The sequence below is a fragment of the Triturus cristatus genome, chromosome 1_2, assembly GCF_964204655.1.
Source record: "Triturus cristatus chromosome 1_2, aTriCri1.1, whole genome shotgun sequence".
NCBI lineage: Eukaryota > Metazoa > Chordata > Amphibia > Caudata > Salamandridae > Triturus > Triturus cristatus.
In genome coordinates this window covers 582,735,144-582,755,456 of record NC_140580.1, presented here as the reverse complement: position 1 = coordinate 582,755,456, position 20,313 = coordinate 582,735,144, and the positions used below count along the sequence as shown (strand labels likewise).

At 47.0% G+C, this 20,313-nt stretch overlaps 1 protein-coding gene across 7 annotated transcripts in view; it reads left to right on the top strand.

Moving 5' to 3' along the window:
• The window catches only part of CNNM2 (cyclin and CBS domain divalent metal cation transport mediator 2), a 1,019,413-nt gene that overhangs the window by 922,599 nt on the left and 76,501 nt on the right, over positions 1–20,313 (top strand). For 3 of the 7 annotated variants that reach the window (XM_085606596.1, XM_085606593.1, XM_085606612.1), the window contains exon 6: positions 1,166–1,228. The exons of the other annotated variants lie outside the window; for them this stretch is intronic. In XM_085606596.1, the coding sequence (XP_085462722.1) occupies positions 1,166–1,228 (63 nt within the window). The remainder of the gene's footprint in view (positions 1–1,165; positions 1,229–20,313) is intronic. 7 annotated transcript variants of the gene reach the window in all.

Genomic DNA, 20,313 nt, shown 5'->3' with positions numbered 1-20,313 from the left:
GAAATGATTTGTGAGTTTCCGTAAGGGAAAACTCCTGTGTTTGAGAAGTGGATGGGAGTTTAGGATTAGTCTTGCTATGCAGAAGACGAAAAAAATCTTATCCTCACACTTTCTTCTTCACCAAAAATACATCTGATGTTGGACATCACCATTTTCAACCGACTGCTGACGTAGGGATTTGTAAGCGTGACTCTATTGCTCCCTTTTTAGCAAGACAGAGATGTTGGTTTATGCTGTCCACGAGGAGTATGTTTATTTTCACATTCCAATACGACCTGGTAGCATAGGCTTACTGAGATGTGTCCAGCCTCACTTCCATGCAGAAAAGAGTCCAATATTTCTGTACGTAAATTCCTTTTGGAATGTGGTGCACCCCACACATTTTCTGTTGAATGGAAAATCTGTAATCCACTCAAAGAGACCTAAACCTGCTCAATCACTCAGTTTTTAAGGCGGCAGTCTGTGGAGAGAATTAGTTAAGGAAAAAGTAAGCTTCTAAGTACAGTGAGGCATTTATTTTTTATCAACTAGATACCAGGTAAGAGATGGTTTATCATAGTGTTCCTCACTTGTGTAGGTTTGCTTTTCTGTGTCTGTCCCCGCTAAATTCGTGGTTGGAAGTGAAACAGCCAACCATAGATGTGTGATAAAATGTTTTCATTTTACAGCGAGACAAATATCTAAATTAAAGAAATATGGGACAAACTGGGAAACAATCTTCCAGACTGTGATTCTTGCGTGCTTACTTAAAACACAGTAGCCATTTCTGGTGTTTTTTTTTTAATGAGCACTCTACGTTTTATCTGTTACACGAATTACAATAAATATGAAATATGTAAATTTACCAACTAGCTAACATTGTCTTTTGTTTGAATGCAAACGTCAAGGGCCATTTTATTTTAATTCTATCTTACCTCTTTCATGTTCCCTGTGTGTCTAATCGATAGTTTCAGTGGAGAACAAGCTCAAAAGTAAATGAATGATGTATAAACTGTCTAACACCCAAAAAAGTTATGATTGCTGTTGTCCGTCCTTGTTTCTCAAATTCTACCTTGGATTCATTGGTTTTGTGGGCCTCTACCTTTCCAGATCATGTCAAGTATCCACCTCCTGTCTTAATTCTGGTCATGGTTTCGGTATCTTACCTTTTTTCTCTCCCTTTCAGTTCCTTTGTCCCTGTCCCGTACCTTTGTTGTCAGCAGAACTGAGTCGTTAGCAGGCTCCCCAGGTAAATCTGCATGCTTCATTTCCTGATTCTTGTGCAGCGTTAAGATGATAAAGGTAGTTCCATCTTCATCTCATCTGTTACCTTTACAGTACTTGTTGGCAGCAAACCTACAAATAAATAGTCTATGCAGGTAAGATGCCTTGGGTTTTGTTTGACATGCAGGGAGAGAATGTGTCACATTTAAGAACTTGAATCTAAACAAACCCAGAGAGGATCGCCTCTTAACGTGTGCTTTATAAAAGTGAGCACTCAGCCATTTCAGACAAGGACACTAATGCCTTTGTTCTTAAAAATAATAGCAATTGTATAAAACATTGTATCACTTTATTTGTTACTGATGATGCCCCTTAGGAACACTTTAGCTGCTTACATTTTTCACCTCCCTGAAACTACATTTGTTGCTTAAAAACAATATAAAATGGCACCACTAACCCACGCCCCCTAGAGAATACACTGTTGCATGGCAATGACTTAACTGTTTTTCTGCATCGATTTCACGGAGGTTCTCACGTGTTAATTGTTATAGTAAACACTTTATGGAATTTACTATCGATATTTTTTAAATCAGATATATATCGCATTGTTTTGTTATATCTGGAGGGTGTCAAAATCTGTTTTCCTCTAATCTTTCATTTATTTATTTTCAACCAATTTTATTGAGCTTCATCAGTATGTCTTAAACATGGATATCACATCAGTATCTTTATGTCAATTACAGAGGCAGTGTACTCTTTTCATACATTATACTTGCGCAACAAAGCAATATTACTGACAGAAGTCACTGTTCATTCCCATCCTGAACTTTCTAAACAGTAGATAACAACATGCAGTGGTACCATCACATTTTTAGCTTCACTGAATGTTGGCATGTTTTCCATCTACTGATATTTCTATGGTACTCCAGCTCCAGAACATATATGCCATGTCCGCCCCTTTTTCCTCCAATCTTTTAAAGGTGATAGATGATCTGGCCGCACCTGCCCCAACTCCTTTATTTCGGTTTCTTTTTTAAGAGTTATTTTTGTTATTTCTTTTGTTTTTCTATTTGGTTGCATATATTTATTTAGTTTTATAAATATACTTTGTTTTATTTATTTATGAAAACAATATTGTCACATAACAATAACAACAGATCGCACCTTAACCACGCAAGCTCGTACCGCTTTCTTCTCTCGAATGACCACCCTCGTTCTTGGCGCATGCCGGGCTCACAATGGTCCCTTTGTGTGTTAAGATAGTCCTGGTACTCCATCTCGCTTGTCTCCCCCCTCCCCCCCCACACAATGTCTTAAGTTCGTCTGTGCTCCTTTAGTCCTGTGTCCCCCCGTGGTGGTTTAAGTGTCATTGTTACTTTGCTTCAGACCATAGTAGTTTATCCGGCTACTCCAGATTTTAGTGAATTGCTTGGGGCACTTCCAATTTTGTATGTCACCCTTTCCGCTGCCATTCAGAGATCCATGCCATATTTCCATTTGTGTAATGTCAGAGTCTCCTGTGTGCCCCAATACTGTGCTATGTCCCTCTTCACCACTACCAGGTACAATAAGCTGAAAAGTAGTTTGGGTCAGGGGACATCAGTGTCACATGGGATTCCCAGCAGGATAAATTTCGGGTCAGCTCTGGGAGACAGACTCCCAACATTGTATTCAGTTCTTTGGTTACCTTGCCCCAGTACACCCGTATGCTGGAACACTCACATATTGTGTGTGGGAAGTTTCCTGTGGCAGCTAGGCAGCACAGGCACAGGGAGGACTCTGCCCGCCCCATTTTATGTAGCCTTTCCCTGTCACAATAGACCCGGTGTAGGATTTTAAACTAGATGAGACGGAGTCTGACTTTTATTGCGACCTCTCTAGGGTGCACCAGGGCCGCTTCCCAGTCTCTCTCCTCCATTTCCCCCATGTCTCTCTCCCATGTTTCCTTCAGCTTACCCAGGGTATTGGGCATATTATTATTTATTGTCTTATAAGTGAGTGAGACTGCTTTGGTCGTAAGTTCTTCCTGCAGTATTCTCCCTTCAACTGGAGCGTATTGCGATAGTTCAGTGTCCCTTGTTCCCCATGTGTGGCATAGTTGAGCTTATTTGAGGAATTGGGAATTGTGAAATTTGAATTCAGTTTGTGGGGTTGGAAAGGGTTTGAGTTCACCTTTAACTGTGATATCACCCACGTGGAGATCCCCAACATGTCCCATGCTTCGAAGCACCGGAGCCCAGCCACTTCTTTGAGCCAATTTCCCTTCCACAGTGGTGTAGCCCTAGTTATCTTATGGGCCCAACCCAGTGTCTTAGTGGTCCGTTCCCATACCTCTCTGGTGACCTGTGTTGCGGCAAGTAACTTTTGCGTCCCTTTTCATCCATACAGATAGTGTAGAAATGTGTGTGGTGTCAGTGTCCCTCTTTCAAGTTGATATGTGGGATTGTTCCTTGCTGCATGTATCCAGTCATATATAGGGGTAAGGTAGGCCACACAGAAATAGGCTTTGTTGTCCTACCATTAACTTGCACTGCTGCTCTAGGTGCAGTATACAGTAACGACACCCACTTACTAAATTTTGGGCCGAATCCGAATCTAATGATAGTGGTGTCTAAGAAGGGCCAGTCCACCACTTCAAAGGTTTTCTCTGCATCTAGTGACTGGAAAACATGGCCATCATCCAATTATGTGCTCTGCGGAGGTTCCATCTAGTTGCCCGGCTGGGCATGAATCCAGATTGGTTGCAGTGAATAATAGTCGTTATGACTCGCAAAAGTCACGTGGCCAGGATTGTCGCAAGGATTTTGACCTCTATATTCAGCAGTGAGATGGGGCGATATGAGTTGCACCTATCTCTGGGTTTGCCCTTCTTGTAAATGGTCACAATGGTGGCAGTTTCGAGGTCAGCTGAGAGAGTCCTCTCCTCATATGCGTATTGATAGAGATCCAGGAGGTGTGGGTCCAGTAGATCTTTACATTTTTTAAAAGAATTTGGCAGGTAATCCACATGGGCCCAGGGTTCTTCCCGGTCTTAATCGGGCCACAGCCTCCCCTGTTTCCGCCAGAGTCAAGTCTTCGTCTAGTGCTGTTATGTCGCTCTCTTCTAGTCTAGGAACCGATATTCCTGCAAGGTATTTATCGATTTCGTTTGTAGTACTAAATGTTTTCCAGTCTTAAAAGTCTTCATAGTGTTTGACAAATGCTGATACTATTTGTTTATCTGTGGAGAGAGCATCACCCCGGTCATCCACAATGGAGCCTACCCATCTGGCGTCTGCTTCTTTTTTGCTAAGCCAGACAAGCAATTTTCCGGCCTTGTCCCCTGCTTCGTAGAGACGATGCAGTGTCGCCAGTCTCTGCCGCTTCGCCTCTTCTTGGGACAGTTGACAATATTCTAGTATTAGGACTTCTAGTTGTTGGTAGATAAGCGGGTCCGGCCTATCTAGTTCCCGCCTCTCCAAGGTGAGTAACTGGTGCTACGTCTTTTCTATTTTCTCCCTCTCTTTAGGTCTCGCCTTGCTATCGCGTAAGCGATCGCAAAGCGAGACTATTGTAAAAGGGCATTTCAAAGTGCTCCCAAAAAGCGGATTGCATTGCTAGCACGCGCACAATCACGCGCTTGGTGCCGCCATGCACTCCGCTTTTTGGGAGCACTTCAAAGGGTCCGCTCCCCCGCCCCCGCCAAGCGCGGCCGCCACGCTCCGCCGGGCTTGTTGTTCTCTTTGTATTTTTTTCAAAATGTTCTCTGTAGGGGTGTGAGAAGCCTCTCGAACCCTGCTGATGGTTGTGGGCTCGCTCGCTTGCTACAGGCAACTCATATCTAGCACTTTTACCCCTGCTTTCTTTCATCGGGTCGCCCCCTTGCAGTCCCAAGAGGTTTCATTATTCATCGCATAACACCTGTAACCACTGATCGTGATGGGGAAATGCATGCTTTCGCTGATGTCCGGCCATCCATCTCTGTTCATTATGCATTCTTTTTCCTCGAGCCTTGCTTGCTTATTTGTGTTTTCAGGATTCTTCCGGGCAGCCCTCTTCCCCTTTACCCCCCTTTCGGCTGTGCATTTTTGTATCCGAACACCGCGTCATCTGATTACCCGCCATCGCAACGCGCAATAAATACCGCACACAAGTGCTGGAGGAAGGAGGGGGCCGGCGGGGGGGAGGGGCTGTTAGAACGAACATAGACAGAAGAAGTGAGACAGCTTGGAAACACTGCATGAACAGGGGTCTCGTGTGCACGCGAGAGACGCGAGGCGATTGTCTTTGCAACCAATTTGCAGATTCCCAAGGGTCCAACTTGCAGCATTTTGTAGAAACATTATATAACCTCAGTGCAACTTTTGGAGGTAATATGGAGCTTGTTATCTGCTGTGCGCGGTCTACAGAGGCCTGGGAAGTGTGGTCTTCTTTTATGTCGATTATACCAGACCCAATACATGTTTTTCTGGGACAGATACAGCGAAGAAACAAAGCGATGAGTTTAAAATAATTTCTACAAAACCATGTGGTATTTGCTTCTGGTGGTTGTATTCATGCTATGTAACCACTTCCACAGCTGGAAACAGTACTTGGCAGAGCCCGTCTCACGACGATCAAACTTGTGTTAAGAAAACGGTGACTGTCAGAGTGGTTTGGTCTATTAATATGACCCGAGCACTTTAAGATCAAGTTGTGTAACAGTAGCACTTTGTATCTTTATTAGCACTCATAAACATCGCAACCTCCCTGAATCAAATGAAAAGCTCCTAAATATGTGTACGCTTGCCTTACCTCAGGGCGGAGGGTCAGTTTACAACCCGATTGTTATGATTTACTTTACAAAATAAAAGTTTTTAACTGAAAGGTGGGAATTTGGGAAAGGGCAAATCGAAAGCGACTTTTACGCTGATTGGTTCGGTTTCTTAGACTCCTCGTAGGAAGTATGCAATTGGTTCGAAAACTGAAGAACCGCCCCGGAAAATGCATTCTGTTGAACCCACCGGAAAAGGCACCCACATGACCTGGAAGTACTCATCTAGGAAGTTAATACATAGTACAGTACAGCCGAGTTACCGCTGTTTGCGGTCGTTTTTTCCCCGCAGCTTTTTTGCTGGAGGTTTTCGGCCTCGATATTCTAATATTGTGTTTTTGTCGAATGTAAATTTTTATACTGTTGGGTGTTTCTTGTGCTAGTGTGTTGTAGAAAACTCAAGTGCATGCTTATGTAAAAGATACGCAATTTTATGTTCAGAGACCAACGTTTTTTCCTTTAATAGCAAGCTACGCTGTGCTACCTTCTTAATATTGCTTTATTGTTTCTTAATAAAAATGTTTTGGGCTCACTACAAAACGTGGACTCGAAACGTGTGTTAAAATGTATACTTTCCAAGAAATCAAACGTGTTTCTGATTATTAGGTCTCGCCTGAGCCAGCGCTTTAGCTAGTGCTTTTCAGGCCTCCAAATACAGTGCATGTGCGACGGGCGCGCGCACCATTTGGCAGCCTGAAAAGCACTGCCTGATCACTTTCGCGGCCGCTTTGATGTCCTCAGTGAGCCGCGCGGCCACTGAGGACATCAAATCGGCCGCGAAAGTGCACACCATTTGCCACCCCCTTCCTGCTTGTTTGGAATAATGTTTATCTGGCCCAGCGCAGGCGAGAGATGTGCTGAAACGGGGGAATGCATCTGAAAAGCATGCGCTGCTTCCGTAATAGGACAAAGGACATTAATGAAACATAACCCACAAGTCCCTGTATATCTGCCTAATGGAAAGCGATAAACAGGACGGAATCTCACCAGCCTGGGACTGCAGCCCGCTCAGAAGGCAGCCGGGCTACAGTTTCGGGCTGTACAGGTCTAATACTTTCCTTGTGACCACGGTGTCTCGGTGCCTGACGAGCCGTTAGGTTCTGGCGTCGCATCATGTGAGCTAACCGCACCTCTACATACCTGGTGCAGTCGGATCCATTATTTGGATATGACATTTATAATGTGTTTACTGTAGAAGCACTATTTATGTAAAAGTATTGTGTGCCATTTTAGTATATAGAACCTCAAACGTGCGCTATTTTCTAATATCAACACGTTTTTGTTTCTGGCTGCAATTGTTTGAGTAAATGAACATTGTACTACAGCGTGAGCAAGGGCCGCCCAGTTGGCCGTTATGTCCCTTTCCTGTGCTCGTTTTATAGCTTATAGCCTTGGTTCATCATCAGGGGGTCCAATATGACAGCTTCTAGAGTGTTGCAGATTTTTAAACCTGTGCAGGATCCATGTCATGGTGACAGCCTGCCTCCTAGTTCGTGCTATATTGTGGTGGCCTCGTCGAGTTAATGTTTACAGGCCCTTGTAGAAACGTGCGCTTTATTACGTGATCATTAATGTAAACCCTATGTTCGAGGCATATGAGCTGCAGATTGTACACTTTTGCATAGATCGCCATCTGGTGTTGGGCCCGGATGTTTGCAGTTTGTTTTTCTTCTTGGACAGTATTTGGAAGTCACGAGTTCGGTGACTCCTCCTTCGGTCCGTACTGCGCATGGGCTTCGGCTCCATCCTCAGATTGTTTTTTTCCGCCATCGGGCTCGGATGTGATACTTCGTGCTCCGGCTTCGAACCTTTCCAGTTCGACCTTCGACGGAAAATCCTCGTCCATCGAGTTTCTTAAGACAAAGATCATCTTCTTCATCTCTCTCGGCGGCACTTTTCCATTCCAGACATCGGCATCGGCCTTCGGGCCTCCCTCGACTCCGGTCTCGGCCGATGGAAAGGACTCCCTTCAAAAAGTGCCCAAAATGTGGGTCTAAGTTTCCCCACACCGACCTGCATCAGGTGTGTAACCTCTGCCTCTCTCCCGAACACGAGGCCCGAGACTGCCCCGCCTGCAAGTCTTTTCGATCGAAAAAGACCATCCGGGATCGAAGAGCTCGACGCACCATGGCGCACTCATCGACTTCGGCTCCACCCGACATCTTCGGAGACGACACCGGAGCTTCGGGGCAGCAACACACCGAGCAGGAGGAAGAACTCGTCAGCGCTTCCGAGGCCGACGACTCTGACCTGGAGGAGATTCCACCGGCGCAGAGGGTCGTGAGTACTCTACCCCCTCCCACTCCCGTACCCACACCGAAAGAGACTCCGGTTACACCTTCGCCACCGGGCCAAGGGAAAACCAAACATACAGCTTCTATCACCCCACCTTCGGGCCCGGTGTCGAAGCATCATAAGTCTCCCGGAGGCTCGGGCTCGAGCCAGCCTACTCCTGGTGCCGAAAAACACCGTTCGGCACCGAAGAAAACCAAACCCAGTTCGACTCCGAAGCCATCGGGCTCGAAACCTGCACTCTCGGTGCCGGCAAAACATATGCATAAGCCCCTCGGCACCGACGCTCCGGTGCCGAAGCCTGCCTCGGCACCGAAGAAATCGGAGGCCCCGAAAAAACATGGCGTGGAGAAACCATCGAAGCCCTCGACTCCGAAAACATCGACACCGACAGACGATTCGGTGCCAGGAGAACTATTTACGCCAGATCCTTATAAAAAAACTTTAACAAAGGATCCAAAGACTGGGCATTTAACTTTGTCTTCTAAAAAACGACATTTACACAAGCCAGATCCTCCTCCACCGCCAAAACGGAAGGACTCTGCCACATCTCCCTTCAGAGTACCCTCCCCACCACCTCCTCCACCTCCTCCACCTTCTCCACCTCCTCCACCTCCCATATCTCCGCCACCTTTGCCTCACCGCTCTCCAACCCCATCTCCAGACCCTAATTATGGAGATCCAGATTATGATCCGGCAGACGCCCCACTAGACACCACACCTCCAGGGACACCAGACCCATGGGAGGATTACCACAACCCCGATGTACCAGATATGCCTCAAGATGACATTTATCCATCCAGGCCATCTCCTCCAGAGGACTCCCTGGGGTTCCACCACTTAATACAGCGGGCGGCACACTACCATGGGGTAGAATTACACAGCGAGCCAGTTGAGGACGATTTCCTACTGGACACTTTTGACATACAAGATAAGGCCACAGCAATATTGCCCATGCTAAAAGGAGTAACCAAACATGCTACAGAGGTGTTCAAGGACCCAGTCAGAGCTAGGGTATTAAACCCCAGGATAGAGAAGAAATATAAAGCAGCCCCCACAGATCCTGCATATATTAAAGGACCTGCTCCCTTAGACTCATTAGTGGTATCCACAGCTAGGAAGCGGTCTAACTCTCAATCCTCAGGGGAGGCTCCACCACGAGATAAGGAGTCAAAGCTCTTAGATGCGTCTGGTAAACGCACTGCCTCGCAAGCGGCAAATATGTGGCGCATCGCCAACACGCAGGCACTGCTTGCACGTTATGATAGAGCACATTACGATGAGCTGGAGGCTATCATGCAACACCTCCCAGACAAACATAAACACAGGGCTCATGAGCTAATACAGGAGGGAAAGCTCAGTACTAACACCTCAATTAAATGTGCCCTTGACGCAGCAGACACAGCTTCTAGAGCTATAAACACCAGTGTTTTGCTTCGTCGTCATGCCTGGCTCAGAATCTCAGGTTTTAAGCCAGAAGTCCAGGCATCTATATTAAATCACCCCTTTGACCAACAACACCTATTTGGTCCAAAGGTGGACGAAGCATTGGAGAAAATGAAAAAGGACACGGATACAGCAAAGTCTATGGGGGCATTACAATCCCAGACCCCTAGACGTTCTTTTCGTCGTTCCTCCTTTCGGGGCACAGGCAGAGGTTACTCTGCCGATAGCGCCTCTACCTCCTACAAATCCCCTCCTCAGAATACCTTCTCCAAGGGCTATCAAAGAGGTGGATATAGGGGAAACAATAATAAGGGCAGGGGCAAAACCAACAACACCCGTTCTGCCACACCGCCCACCCAATGACTTTCCCCCGCTCCCCCCAGACCATTCCACTCCAGTCGGGGGCAGACTAAGGCATTTTCTTCCCACCTGGGAGACCATAACATCAGACAAATGGGTGACACAAATTGTTCAGTCAGGCTACTGTCTCGAACTAACATCTACCCCACCCAATATTCCACCCAGGCACCGTACAATGTCACCAGAACACACCACACTGCTCAAACAGGAGGTGATCTCCCTCCTCCAAAAACAAGCTATAGAGCAGGTCCCCGTCAATCAGCAAAATTTAGGGGTCTACTCTCTGTATTTTCTAATACCGAAGAAAGACGGGACCCTGCGGCCCATTCTGGACCTCCGGCCTCTAAATGCATACATACATTCGGACCATTTCCACATGGTCACCCTCCAACAAGTTCTCCCACTCCTCTGTCAGGGAGACTTTCTCACTACATTGGACTTGAAAGACGCATACTTTCATATTCCAATACACCCTTCTCACAGGAAGTACCTCAGGTTTGTGGTGGACGGTCAGCATTACCAATTCAAGGTTCTCCCCTTCGGGGTCACAACCGCACCACAGGTGTTTACCAAATGCCTAGCGGTAGTAGCAGCACACCTCAGACGCCAACACATTCACGTCTTCCCTTACTTAGACGACTGGCTGATAAAAGCCAGGTCCTACAACCAATGTGTGCAACATACAAACAGGACCATCCAACTGCTCCACCAGCTAGGCTTCACGGTGAACCATCAAAAGTCCCACCTCATACCATCTCACACAAAGCAATATCTCGGGGCCACTATAGACACCTCCAAGGCTATAGCCTATCCCAATTCAGCCAGAATCGCAAGCATGCAAGCCTTGCGTCAAACATTCATTCTTCAGCACTCTCTCCCAGCAAGAGTGTTTATGAAGCTAATAGGGATGATGGCATCTTGCATCTTCATAGTGCCCCATGCAAGACTCCACATGCGTCCACTCCAAGAGTGCCTAGCATGGCAGTGGAACCAGGCCCAGGGACAGCTGACGGATCTGGTGTTGGTGGACGGCCGCACCCATCACTCTCTGCAGTGGTGGAACACCACAAACCTGTCCAAAGGGCGGCCGTTCCTGGACCCGGTTCCTCAGGTGATTGTAACAACGGACGCATCGCTCTCCGGCTGGGGAGCGCACCTTCTACACCTCACAGTGCAAGGTCTATGGACGCCACAGCAAAAGTCGCTCCACATCAACCATCTGGAGCTATTGGCAATCTTTCTAGCCCTGAAATCCTTTCAGAAACAAATTTCAGCCAAAGCAGTCCTCATTCGCACAGACAATATGACTGCAATGTATTATATTCAAAAACAGGGGGGGACACACTCTCCCCAGCTCTCCCGCTTAGCACAGAGCATATGGAGATGGGCAATTCCACAAAAAATCTTTCTCCTGGCACAACACGTCCCAGGCATACAAAACACCATGGCAGATCTGCTCAGCGGGCAAACGCAGCAAATGCACGAATGGGAACTGCATCCACAAGTTCTTCGCCCATTCTTTCATAAGTGGGGGTATCCTCAGATAGACCTCTTCGCCACCCACGAAAACAAAAAATGCCCAAGCTTCGCCGCCAGATACCCACACCCATTGTCCAAAGGCAATGCGATATGGATGAACTGGTCAGGCAAATTTGCATACGCCTTTCCACCTCTCCCGCTAATTCCATTAGTGGTAAGGAAGCTCCAACAGCACTCCCTCACACTCATTCTGGTAGCTCCAACATGGGCCAGGCAGCCGTGGTACACCACACTACTACAGCTATCGGTGGTACCACATCAAAAACTGCACCTGTCTCCATGCCTCCTGACCCAGAACCATGGAGAAATCAGGCACCCGGACCCAGCTCAGCTCAACCTTGCGATCTGGCTCCTGAAATCTTAGAATTTGGATACCTTAACCTTCCCCCTGATTGCATGAACATTATCAGGGAAGCCAGACGTCCTACCACTCGAGCATGCTATGCCGCAAAGTGGTAGAGATTTGTTGTTTATTGTCGTAACAATACAATCAACCCTTTAGATGCATCCATACAGCACATCATATGCTATCTGCTCCATCTTCAAAGGTGTAACCTGGCATATGCATCCATACGTCTACACCTAGCAGCGATTGCTGCTTACTCACAAAACAGACAGCATTTATCACTGTTCAGAGTGCCTGCTATTAAAGCCTTTATGGAAGGCCTTAAACGAGTAATTCCACCCAGGGCACCACCTTCCCCTGTATGGAATCTAAACGTAGTTCTTACAAGGCTAATGGGTCCGCCTTTCGAACCAATGCATAAATGTGAGTTACAGTTCCTCACTTGGAAAACAGCTTTCCTTGTAGCTATCACTTCCCTTAGTAGGGTTAGTGAGATACAAGCGTTCACTATACAGGAACCCTTTTTACAGATACATCCCAGCAAGGTGATACTTCGCACAAATCCAAAATTTCTGCCTAAGGTCATTTCCCCCTTCCATCTTAATCAGTCGGTGGAATTACCGGTTTTTTTCTCGCAACCTCAATCTGTTGCGGAAAGGGCTCTACATACACTTGATGTTAAAAGGGCTTTACTGTACTACACACAAAGAACGCAACCTTTCAGAAAGACTAAACAGTTGTTTGTCTCCTTCTCTCCACCGCATAAAGGCAACCCCATCTCTAAATCAGGGATAGCTAGGTGGATTGTAAAGTGCATACAAACTTGCTACCAAAAAGCAAAAAGAACATTATCTGTTCCACCTAAAGCCCACTCTACAAGAAAAATAGGGGCTTCTATGGCATTTCTAGGGAACATACCCTTAGATGACATCTGCAAAGCAGCCACATGGTCAACACCGCACACCTTTACAAAACATTACTGTGTAGACGTGCACTCTAAACAACAAACTAGTGTGGGCCAGGCTGTACTAAAGACACTATTTCAAACCACTGCAACGGATACCGGTGGTCGCCGCTAAGGTTGGGTACTGCTATATAATCTATGCAAAAGTGTACAATCTGCAGCTCATATGCCTCGAACGGAATATGCTACTTACCAGTATGCATCTGTTCTTGGCATGTAGAGCTGCAGATCTGTACACGCCCACCCGCCTCCCCGGCTACCTGTATCCGTTCCAGTCTATCTTATTTAGATACAACACACATGGGTTTCTTACTATTATCACTACGCTCCATCTTTTCCCTGCTGGCGAAAAACAATCTGAGGATGGAGCCGAAGCCCATGCGCAGTACGGACCGAAGGAGGAGTCACCGAACTCGTGACTTCCAAAGACTGTCCAAGAAGAAAAACAAACTGCAAACATCCGGGCCCAACACCAGATGGCGATCTATGCAAAAGTGTACAGATCTGCAGCTCTACATGCCAAGAACAGATGCATACTGGTAAGTAGCATATTCCATTCTAGCTTCATACGTATTCCTCGAACCAGTACATTGTTCCAAAGCCACCTTCCGCTTATTGGTATCTCATTGAAAACGTGCAAGTTTCGCATACCTGCCAATAGACCCGTTTCAGACGCGACACTCGATTTTCGAAGCAAAATGAAACAAGCATTGGCATAGCCAATAGGTCTCGCCTTTGGGACCTTAGAAGTGTTTCGCCATGCAACAGTTGCATAACTAAACACTTATAAGGTCCCAAAAGCGAGACCTATTGGCTATGCCAATGCTTGTTTTTCTTTTCCCATGATATCCGGTTTTGCGCCCTGTCTCTCAATACAATTTTGTACGCCTCCCACAATGTGACCCTAGAGTTTATATTGCCTTTATTCTCTTGGAAGAAGATTTCAGTGCCTGTTCGGAAGCCACGTATGATCTCACTATTTGGTAGGTCCCACGCAGTCAGTTTCCATGTTGGCTGTGTGTCTTGATCATGCCCCCAACTGAACCCATAGGGGTGAGTGGTCTGACAGTCCCCTCGCAAAGCAGTCTGTCTGTCTTACCATTCCCAGCTGGCCTGAAGGAACAAAGACATAATCCAGCCTTGAGTGGACATTGTGGGCCCCCGAGAAGTATGAATATTGTCTAGTGTATGGATGCTGGGACCTCCATATATCAGTGAGCCCGAGAGCGTCGGCGAAGCGAACAAGTCCTGTGATACCTGTGTTTCTGTCTTGGTTTCCCGACCGGTCTGTTACTGTGCACATGACGTCATTGAATTCTCCCCCTATCATGTGGAAGGATGTGGGGGTTTCTAAGAGCAAGTCTGCCACTTTATGGAGTACAGGGGATTGAGGTCGGGGGTGCATACGTGCATACGATTGTGGTATTGCGTCTACCCCATGTGCCTGTCACACCTACAAATCTACCACGCGTGTCGATCCATTTGCGGATCGTTTCAAAGGGGAGTGATTTTTTTATCAGGATTGCAACTCCTCTAGATCCGGTGGTGTATCCGTCATGCACCAGTACTGTGTATAGACCTCTTCCAAACAAGTTGCATTGGGTGCCCTGCAGGTGTGTTGCCTGAAGTAATATACATCTGGTCGTAGTCGTTTTATGTATTGGGCTACTAGCCCCCGCACTATCCTGTCTCTCAGCCTATTCACGTTCCACGTTAGGACCAAAAAGGTCCAGTCTTCTATGGGGCAGACATGGGTACCTTAGGGATTGAAAGGTGGTCCTGCTTATGTGTTATCGGCTATGGGTGTAGTCCCCCATGGTATCAGGTGTATTTTCCCCTGGCCTAGTGCGATCAACTTGAACATTCTTTATAACAATCCCATCCCTCCTCCCCCCTCCCCACCCCCTAGCCCTTCTCGCTACACTGGAACCCATAACAATGCAACAACTATGTGTAGGAAAAGACAGAGAGGTCTGTCTGGCGCCCAGCAACTTGCGATTTTAAATAAAGCATGCGGGTTAAAAAAGTGTCAATACGGGTCTTTGGCAGACCTCACTGCAATTTTCGATACTGCCGCCGAGGGAGTATGGGGGGGGCAGGCTGTACATGTCTGTATAGTCCTGGTGGTTGCCGGCCCACGGCCGGTGGAGCAATGCCAGATTCAAGTGTCGGGCAGTAAGCTCTCGTTCTTGACACTCATCTCTCATCAATGGAGGTTGGCCTGTCTCCACATCTCCTTCCATAGCTACTATTTCTGTGACCAAGGGGTGTGTGCTCTCGTCCCTGGAGGAGTCCCTCTGCTCCTCTGAGTCGACGTATGAATCCCTCTGGCTAGACCTCTCCGTCACCTCACCCTCTGCAGTTTCTATGTGGGTCCTCTGTTTTGTTGAGTCCTTAGTCCCTCTGCTGGACCCCGTAAGTGTGTATGGTGCCCTATGGCCTTTTCTTCTCGATCTAAACGTGGTCTTTGATCACTTGTAACTTTTCTGCGGGTGTGACTTCCGTAGACCGAGCAGTCTACCCTCTCGGATCTGATTCCCGGGGGGACGTAGGGTTGGTCTCGCCTCAATCCACGCCCATGCGTCTTCAGGTGTTTGGAAGAAGTGCGCCTTTCCTTTATATATGACTTTCAGTTTTGCTGGAAAAAGGAGCATGTATTGTACCTGCAGTGTCCGTAGCTTTGCATTTACTTAGTTGAAAGTCCTCCTTTGGCGTTGTACATTTTGGCTGTAGTCTGGGAAGACTATGATCTTAACATTTTCAAGTCTCACTTCCCCTAAGCGGTGTGTTTCACATAGGATCATATACCGCTCTAGAAAATTAAGGATTGGAACCATAATTGGCCTTAGTAGGGCTCCAGGTGGCAGTTTTGCGCTCAGTACTCTATGTGCCCGTTCTAGTACGATACAGGTAGAGAAATGTTCGGGCGAGATGAGATGAAAGTTTTCAGCAATTTGGTTAAGAACGCTGGTAGGTCCGTTCCCTCGACCCCTTCCAGGAACCCCACAAATTGCAGGTTGTTTCTGCGTGCCCTGTTGTCGGCATCATCAGTGCGCCATTGTAGTTCGCTGCTTGAGCTGGTGAGTTTTATTTCCTCCTTCTGTAGATCTTTACATGTGTCCTCAACTTTTGAGACTTGATTCTCTGTCTCTGTTACTCGCTCGGAGACGTTTCGGAGAGCTTGTCTGAGTAGTGTAACTTCAGAGCATACCACCCCAATTCTGTTTTCTAGCACTTCCCCGGAGGATAGTATGGCATAAAGTATGGCGGCCGTGTCAGGCAGGGGCAGCGCAGGGTCCTGCGGGATCTCCACTTTGGTGTACTTGTCCATATTTTCCTGTCTGGGGGGGGGTTCCGGGTCCTTGTCTTTGGTCATCTTGAGCGGGAGTCAGGAGCTGCGAAGTGTGGGTGCTCATGTGTGCTTTCGTAGGTGAATCTGGATCTGCCAGCGCCCTTGGTATACGGGGACCGGAAGGTCTTGTAGGCTTATTTGACTTAGTCCAGCTGACCGGTCCCGCTGTCGTGCCCTCTCCGCACTGTCGCTGTTTCTGGTTCTCAGGGTTTGTCGCAGCCACGGGGTGTTAGGCGGTTTCTACGCACAATATTTCTGTATTTCAGAGGCCGACCACCGTATCCCCGGGTTTTACTTTCTGGCAGTAGAATCGGGGCACTGGATCCTGCATGGACGCCTCTCTTGTGCCTATGGTGGATGTAGGGGTAGAGACACCCCACCCGTCCATATGCCTCACGGATGTCTCAGTTGCCCCTGGCTCCCTTTGCCATCAGCGGTGCCCCCCCAGCACACGCACCACTCCAGGCAGACCCCCACTCCAGTCACATCTGTCGCCGCTTGATCCCTCTCATTCGTGTGGCGTATAGCACACTTACCAATGTACCCGGGATGAAACGCCAGTCTTCCAAACTTTTGGGTGCATCTCCAAGTCAGAGCCTTCAGAGCAGGCTGGCCAGAGGTGCCCGGCAGTCTTGGATTCACCTCCTTATGCTCAATTGCCCAACGTAAATCAGGATTAGGATTCCAGCACTGAGGCCTCCTCCTCGTGTTTAGCAGTGCTCTCCGGGACAGCCCTGGGGTTTCTCTAGCCCTGGGAGGGGCTGGGCCTCTCTCGCCTCCGAAGCCAGGCCTCTCCCGTCTCCGGACCCAGGCCTTTCTCGTCTCCTCCTCAGTAGTGGTTTTCGTGGCCCCACCACTCACCCCCTCCCCGCTGCCCAGGAACGAGCGGGGAGTTAACAGGCAGGCCGCCGCCCCCTGCCCATCTGGGTTCAAAGATCCGGTCCAGCACCCCAGGGGCTTTCATTGTCAGGTAACCCTTCTCAGGGGACTACGCAGGGGAGTTGCTGAGGTCTGCCTGCCGCCAGTTCCCTCAGGGTCTGGTGCTCCGCCCGCACGCGGGGGAAGAGGGAGGCGAGGTGAAGCCGGACACAGCCCAGTGGTGGCTCTCCGGTCTTTCAATGTTACTTCACCCCGGATTACCGCCAGGGTCGCACGGCCGCCATTTTAGGCATCTGGATATTACTTAGAGCTATATAGTTTGTTGTCGCGACGTTCGCGCCCTCCGGGATGTCTTTGGTCTGTTTATGTCCCTCCGGGAATTTTGCCAGAGGGGGCAGTCTTTAGCTTGGCAATGTTCTGGCAGGATTTATTTTAGAATTTCGGCTCCGGCCGGGAGCTCCACACTGACACGTCCAACCTGGCCATAATCTAGTGGTTCCCTCTATTCTTTGCCTTTCTGCAACAATTCACCCTCTCCAGACTCTTTCTTACAAACATAGTTTAGCTTCACAATTGCAACTGCAAAACTGTATCTTTACTGCCAAACCATGGCAGTTTCAGCTTCTAAAATAAAATATTAGTCTGAAAAGAGTGGACTTTTTTTAAATTTGTGTTTTCAAAATTATTTGTTTTGCAAAATTTTACTTTACCATTTCAGTGCATCTGAATAAAGATTGCTGGTAATCATTGTTCCAAACATTAATGCTAGTTTATGCTGTTTTTGTGACCATTTTTGGAAACTTAAGGAAGTATGTTAGTGTACACTACACTCAGGACCACTTGGGATTTATTTCATAAATGTCATATGCAACTAAATAAATGTTTGAGAAATGCCGCGTTTGGTGGCATGTGATGCTGTGTTTCTGTCTCATTTATCTTAAATTCAAACAAATATGAGGGGTCTGACTTGTTGGAATATTGTTTAATTCAGAATGTAATTGTAACCCATGATGAGTGAGTTCCAAAAATGTGTGTATATGCAATGGATTCGTGCTAAATTATCTTGCATGACCTTAGTTGCACTCATCAACATTGAGTCTTTCCTTTTACCATCTGAAACCATCACTGCAGATGTTCCTTTTGTGTTTTCCAGAAACTGCCTACATCTTTGCTATTTTAAATGTCTATGATTTATGGCAGATTTTGGGGGGGTATTATGAAAGCACTGTGATTCACTGTAGCAGAGCATTTTAAAAGAAAAATATAGCAAACCAGTAAATGTTGTTGCAACGCTTAGACTGCAAAGCAGTGCCAAAAGATCCTTCTTCTTTAACTCGGTCCGTGCTCATGACGGAACCACGCCGTCATGAGCCACGGTTGCCGTGTGCTCATGACGGAGTGGTTCCGTCATGCTGCGGCCGTTGGCGGCCGCGCCGCCCACGCGGCGCTAATTCCCCGCCTGTGCAGGCGATTAGCGCCGTGGGCGGAGTCATGACGGAACCACTCGGTCATGAGCACAGCCCAACCGTGGCTCATGACGGAGTGGCTCCGTCATGAGCACCGCACCACCGCGCTGCCCCCCGCACCCCCCAGCGCTGCGGCGGACTTTCCGCCGCAGCGAAGGGGTTAAGAACACTAGAAGCTGCTCTTTACTATCATGCTCAGCAAGAAGTCAGGTAGCTATTCCCATTCTGTTTTTGAGTCATTTAAAAGTTACGTTTTGTCGATTTTAGAGTGGTCCTGAAACCTGTTCTATTAAGGTTTTTACTGTCCTTCTTACTCCTCACAGTTGTTCACCTGCTTTTTTTGACAGGTGTCCTTCCAAGGGTGAGAAAAGTTTTAATATAATGTACGACCACTATGAGTGCATAGTATCCTTTCAGGCTTGTTGAACTCTCGAACTAATAAGGAGTATGGCCTTTGTCAAAAGATGACTGTCAACAATAGTCTGGATGTTTAAAAATCTACAAGAAAGGCGCTCTTCATTCAGTCTTATTCACATTTAGTTAAAACAAAAATTAAAAAAGCTGTTGTGTACTCCAGTCCTTAATTGTATAAGGCGGTTCATTTACCCAGATAGATCATATCAACAGTCTTCCTAAATTCTTGACTTATTTTGTCGTTCAACAAATCTTCATCTGCAGAAGGTGCATCCAATCTGATAAAAACTGTATTTCTCTTCAATGTAACATACTTCTTAAACAAAGATGTCTATAAATATAATATCCCAATTATAGCCAACAAAACCCTCCTTACTGAGACTGTTGTGTTCATGTGTTTGTTATAGATGTTTCTCAATGATCTCAGATGATTGAGATGTTCGAGGGACGTAGAGGATCTCCACAATCATTCCGCTAGTCTCAGATTTCGTCTTTCTGCATTTAAACTATTATACCAAGGTTTGGAGTCTTTGTAGGTCATTAATTTTAGATGTAAAGGAGCACTCGATTCTAAAATGTTTGTCATGGATCGGTTGTAGTGGTCTCTAAGGTCATGGACATCAGACATGGCCACAGAAGGGGGCAAGATGTTATTACTGAGGGATGTCAGATCATTCAAGTTAATGATTCACAGGCTTCTTTGCCAGTGTCTGGGTTTCTTTAGCTGAACTTTATTAACTCTCTCAGATTCTGTGATGAGGAAGGTGATGCAGTAGTAGTCTGTCCAGTCGCAAGGGACGATAGATTGAAGATTAATGGATTTGACCTTACTGATGACTAGATCTAAGGATGCTCCCTTGATGTGAGTTGGGCTGTCACATATTTGGATCAGGTTGAGGTCCACTTGGAAGGTTTTCAGGCTATTCACTGCCTGGTCATTCATGCATTCCAGTGGACGTTAAAATCTCTGAGGAAGATCTGGGTGCCATGAAGCTCAGGGTTAGTTGAGATGATTTCCATGATTTGTTCTATGAAGGAAGGGTTGTCTCGTGGAGGGTGGTAGAGCACATGGAATTTGCATACATGCCTGTTACATGCAACCTCGATGCAAAGGTATTTGCATGACGTCAGAGCAGTAGATTGTGACTGTTTGACTGATAGTTTTTTATGATGTATACAGGTGATGCCTCAACCTTGTCCACTAGATCTGTCTAATCTAATGATGTCGTAGCTAGGAGGCACTATTAAGTCAAAGATGGG